Below are 5,906 nucleotides of genomic sequence, written 5' to 3' on the forward strand. Positions count from 1 at the left end.
AACAGTAGGATTACATCAATCCTCTTCTCAGCCTGTCTTGCTGCACCTCTGCACTGGACTTGCAATAGCAGCCAGTTTCTCATGCTGCGGTGAAAGGGTGCAGTCAGACATCCTTCAGTGTGGGTGTTGTTAGCACACCGGGATGAAGCTGCTCTGCCTACATACTTGTTATACTACAGAAAAGACACACGTGGGAGCCAGAAGTTAGAGCCCAGACTATAAATAGATCACTGTGGTATGTATTAACTGATCAATGGACTCTACTGACTTTGAATGGTGCTTGAAGACATAGCTCTCCACACCACCATTATTTGGTAAAGTGACCTGCAGAGACTGTCCCTTGGAGAGCAGGAACTGCAAAATTTGCATTGCTGATTCTCATCTGCCAGCCTGAATTTGCATGTTATGACCATAGACCGGAGCAAACGCTGAAGGACAGTTCTTTAACTACCTTCCATTGTTCTGTACTGCTCCTGACCATCAGCAATCTGCCATTTCCCAAATGCACAGCAGGCTGAACTTGGATTATACCTTCATGTAAGTGTAATCACAGATGAACACAGTAAAAGGTAAGAGAACTAATTTCACTGGCAGACCCAACGCATCTCGGGTCACACCACATGCAGATACGAGATGGGAGGAACACCAGCTGCTGTTTATTACGGTAATCTGGAAGCAGTGCTGAGATCTCGACAGTTTGCTGGCCACTGCAACATGGGGACCGTATCTGACTACAAGGTCTCCTGTAGTTCTTGGTCAGCCGTGGGAAGTCCAGGCTGTCGACAGTTAGCACCAGCAACTCAGACTCCTGTTCCTCCTGTCAGTGAAACAAGTAATTACCAAGAACAGGAAGCAACAATAAATGAAATCACACTGTCTCATCTTGAACAATAGAGGTCACTACACTCTCCTCTCTCTTGTCTAAATGTGCTCTGAGCATGTGTTTGTATCCTAGTACAAGGTAACACTATCGGTAAATGAGATGCAATCAGAAGTTGATTCATAAAGGTGTTGTAAACACAGCCTGAAGTACATGTCCTCCCCACGCACTAAATTACAGTTCAAGACAGATATCTGTGGGAGTTAAGCCTTTCATGCTTGATTTAAATAGGTAGATTCACTAAATGTTTAGTCACTACTACAGCATAATGGTTTTTTATGTGGTTCAGACTCACGCCACTGTTAAATAGCCTGCAGGCACAATGGCTCAACATAACAGAACCAGAAATATGCCCTGCTGAATGCCAGCTTCCTTCCAGGGCTTGATTCTGGAGGAATTAGCAAAGTCACTACTTGCAGTCTACCTTTTATCAGTTTTGCAACTGGAGGATCTGAACTTGAATGTTTCAGATGTTTTAAATAAAATGCTCTGTCAGAGAAACCTGAAGAAAGGAATCTTTTTTTTAGCTCATTCTCCCGTTTTACTTAGAAAACAAATTATATAATAAGCCATGTCTTGAATCCTTAGGTCACTGTTTTTTGGAAGTGTTCAAGGTCAGGTTGGAAGGGGCTTTGAGCAACATGATCTAGTGAAAGATGTCCCTGCCCATGGCAGAGGGGTTGGACTAGATGATCTTTAAAGGTGCTTTCCAACCCAAACCATTCCTTGATTCCATGATTCTATGATCTGTTAAATTTCCTATGTCCCGTATACTACTGGCCATGCCATATACCGTCTTTCAGCTAAAATAAACGGAACTCCATGAAAACATGTCAGTTTGATGGATTATCTCATTTTCAGAGTTCTGTCTTAAAACAAAAGCAGTCAGGATATTTTCTATTTTAAAAATCAGCATTATTGACTCACACATAGCAGTCAGAGTACTGACCTAGATTACAGGCAAATTTGAATATTAATATGGAAATTAGCATTACTGAAATTCTCCCTGTCCCAATATATGCCAGCGTTTCTGACACCAGGGCAAAGAGGCAGACAGGAATATTCCATGATGTGCTCCTTACCTGCTGTTATTTTCCTCTTTTTGTAAAGGAGATGAGAGTAACGTTGAAAGGCAAACCTGAACCTAAACAGTGGAATAGAAAACTGGAAACAGAGACCGTATGTCAATTGTTAGATGGGGATATCGGAGAGAGGAATTCAGTTCTGGGCTTTGCCAAGTGATTCCTTTGTCACCTGGGGAAAACATTTACTAATGTTTTTATCAGTATGGAAGACACGGCCTTTAATCTCTGTGTAAAAGATGCTTACCTGCAAAAAAAGGGAAAAGAACAATGATGCTTATGCTTTGCTTGTCTTGTCTATTTACTCTGGGCCTACTCTTGTCTATTTACTCAAGTGCTTTACTTGAGGGTGTGGATTGGCTTTATTCTTTGTTTGCACAGCACTGAAAGTGCCTCATTTGCAGCTTCATTACAATTTGAATTGGCTACATTACCAGAAGGTTAGAAGCACCGAGTCTCTGCTGCTCCTGATACTTACTGTGCTACAGTTATTTCTTACAGGGAACAGGGATTATTCCTCTTTCTTACTGGGGTGGAAAGGCTGATGACTGCAAGGAGGAATAAGTATTAGCTGCTTAGGATGTTTGGAGTTCAAGTACTGCTGAGCAATGTCAATGCTGTAGATTGAGCATTGTATCTGTGAATTTATAGGTGCAAATTTACATTTGGAAAGTACTCTGCTGGGCACCACCTTGGTGGCATTTGTGGTCATGCTGAGTTCAACATGGAAACCCACAATTCTCTGTTTGGATGCTCATGGAAAGACCCCACTGAAATCATGTTTAAATAACAGGAGTTAAGATACTACGTTATTTTAAACTTTTCATATCCTCAAAGGATGGAAAGCTGCTACTCAGAAGTGTCATTACGGAAATATTTGTGACACTGTGTAAATTCAGTTTGTGTTAAAATGTTCTGCAGTTCTACTGCTCAGTTAGCAGCTTGGTCCTGCCTGTGGGAAGATATCACCCAGGACAGGCTGTGGATCAAGGGAGGAAGGTAAACCAGAAGGCTGCTGTGTGATGCAATAAAATTTTAATGAGCAAGAAATGTCTATGCTTGCAAAGCGAGATATCACAGAATATGAAAAATCTGTTTCCAGACAATTTCAGAAAATGTTCAACAAATGTCCTGCTCAGAGATATTGCTGTCCTCAGGTGGTTTTCTTCAGTCTGTTGTGCAACTACTGATGAAGATACTTGTCATTATGAGTGATGTCCATATGTAATACACTGGCCCACGATGGTTAAAAAAAATGGGAAAGCTGGAACAGGCAACAATAGCAAACAACAAACTAGAAACTGAAGGGTAAAAAAAAAACAGAAGAAAGATCAGAAATGCTAAGCGGCAGTAGCTCCATTGCAGGGCTGCGGGAACACTGAACCCCCATCCTCATTGCTCTGCATTTGGGCCTTCATTTGTGGCTCTTCTGAGACCTCTCTGCTGCCTTTAGCAGGGCCCACAGCTGCTGCGGAGGAACCGGCTGTACCGGCGGGAGGAGTATGGGCTGCAGTACCCACTGCCGAGCGTGGAGAGGGCTGAACTTCCATATCCATACTGGGCCCCATATCCCAGAGAGCCCCCATAACCATAGAAGCTCCCGGAGCCATAGAGGCCCCCCAGCCCCAGGGAGCCCCCAAAGGCGGGGGCTCCGGAGGAGCCCACCACGGCTTGCTGGGGGAAGGAGCTGAGGATGGGGCCGGGGAAGGTGACGACGACAGGAGGTGGCTGGATCAGGGCCGTCGAGTCAGGGCACTGCCGGACACACGGCTCATTGCAGCTGTTAGCGATGGGCTGGGGGCAGGCAATGCTGCTGGTGGTGGGGCACAGGTCGTAGCAAGACATTTCTTTGCAGGGATGAAGGCGATCCTGAAACACAGAGCACAGAGCTGCGTTAAAAACAAAGCACAAGATCTACTGGAACAACAGGTCAAGGTTTGGTGCTGGGTTGTTGGGGAACAGGGAAAATGATCACCAGATACATAAGCAAAATTGATGACGCTGTTGACAAATTTTCCTGTCAATCAGCATTGCTCTGATCTTCCCCATCCAGTAATCCCTGCATTTGTCACATCCACCAAGCCTTCTGAAATTGCTGCTTCTTTTTTTTTTAATGCGCTTTCCCTCCCAGAAGAACAAAGTGTCGGCGGCACAGTTTTTACTAAAACCCCAGCACTCCTCCCTGGTGAATGTGGGTTGAAACCCAGGAGCTGAGGAGCTACACCAGAGCTGACCTCCTCGTTACACTGAATGGGACAGAAGCAGGTTTTGTCTTGGGAGAGATGGGATGGAGTCAAGAACCCAGCACTGCTTTAACCACACTTTTCCTCCTCCTTTCCTGGTCCCTGTTTCTTTTCAAGCTCTTTGGGGTAATATACTTTCAGTTGTTCCCTTTTAGTTCTACGTTCTCTTAATCTCTGTAATCCCTCTGGTAAAACCCCAAAGCATCAGAGCCTGAAGATAGATTCATCTACTTGATATAATAAGTAAATATACCCTATAAAATATTTCTATCCAAATATTCTTGGCATAGCAGTGTAATTTCATATAGAGTGTGGGGCAGGTTGGTAAAATGTAAGGAGCTGATTTCCTTCATCAGGTAAAAATACAGTTTGCAAACTACCATTTCATCTAAATGTCTGGTCACAAAAGCTTGTGGCTTAGCACTTTTTCCAGTAAAAAAGAGGAAATATTATTTTGTTCTTAAAGTAGCCCTGAAATGCAGACGTCAAACCCTCATCTTGACTCCTAAAGCCTACCAGTAACACAACTTGACAATATACTAAAGAAAAAAAAAAAAAGGAGAGAAAAAGAAAGAGAATCAAAGTCCTAAAAACTCCAATGTAATAGTAGTGAACAATATTCTAAGCTGCAGTGCAAAGGCATTCTGGCATTTAGAAAGAAATGAAATGGCATCAGACTTACCTGATGTAGAGGAGAGTACGCAGGAGAGGGAGATGGAATAGGTCTGCGTACCTGCTCTTTTTATACAGTGCTTCAGATTGCCTGGGGGGGTCTGAGGCATGCTGTACACATGAAGTCATAATCACCAACCAGCCCAAATTTGAAGCACATATAACTTCCCAAAGTGATGAAACTGTTTTCGCTTGCTGTTTGCAAAATCACCCTAAATCTCTGGATAGCATGATATGCACATTCCAGCTCCCGGTTCTCTTTCATCTTGAAGCCTAATTGACCAGCTTCATTGCTGGTATCATTCCACCCTGCTCACTGGCATTGCAGGAGGAATTAAACTGGTTCTATTTATTTAGCACTTCCTTCATTAACTTCCCGTAATGATTTTAATCAGAGCTATAACCTGCTGTCATATACATGTTTGTATTTAAGTGCTTTAGATCTAAGCTCTAATCTACTCACACATTTTGCAATGAAATGTTCAGTGAGATGGAAGACACCTTCTGATCCTTTTCCCACCCACAGCCACAAAACATGACAGAGGTCCTGTACCTGTAGTAATCATGGACATCATCTAATAGTCTTTGATTTAGAAATTCTGAATTTTCTTTGCTGCTTGGCAAGACCAGCAGAAAACATAGTATTTTAGCACCTGAAACAGTGTTTAAACCAAAGGCTAAAGTTTTCTCTGAAGGGATATCAGTATTTTTTTCCTTATTTTTCACCTGGAATCTTCAAAGGCACACAGAGATTATCTCGTGGGTTCAGCAATGTAGAATGGCTGCAAATGCAAACAGATTAATCGTTACTAGCTACCCTGTATTGACATTGCACAGCTCTGAAGGAGGACATAACACAAGACAGTGGTGAAGCAGGTGCAAATTTCTCAGTTTCTTTGTGAAATTATATGTTTCTGTCCACCACTGCATTCATTCAGTCTATATCTTCTCTTTCTTTTTGTTCGTATGACAGAGTGTAGCTTGCGCTAAGATCTACTCCTTCACCTTACAAAGGAATTGAACCAAAGT

The 5,906-nt window shown here is 42.9% G+C and overlaps 1 protein-coding gene across 1 annotated transcript; it reads right to left on the reverse strand.

Annotated features, from left to right (window-relative positions):
- Positions 1–3,411: 3,411 nt before the first annotated feature.
- Positions 3,412–3,810, reverse strand: LOC127026864 (scale keratin-like). Its single transcript, XM_050912161.1, has one exon. The coding sequence runs from the start codon at positions 3,805–3,807 to the stop codon at positions 3,412–3,414; it is 396 nt and encodes a 131-aa protein (XP_050768118.1). The 5' UTR covers positions 3,808–3,810.
- Positions 3,811–5,906: the final 2,096 nt, after the last annotated feature.

This window comes from Gymnogyps californianus, chromosome 29 (genome assembly GCF_018139145.2).
Source record: "Gymnogyps californianus isolate 813 chromosome 29, ASM1813914v2, whole genome shotgun sequence".
Classification (NCBI taxonomy): domain Eukaryota; kingdom Metazoa; phylum Chordata; class Aves; order Accipitriformes; family Cathartidae; genus Gymnogyps; species Gymnogyps californianus.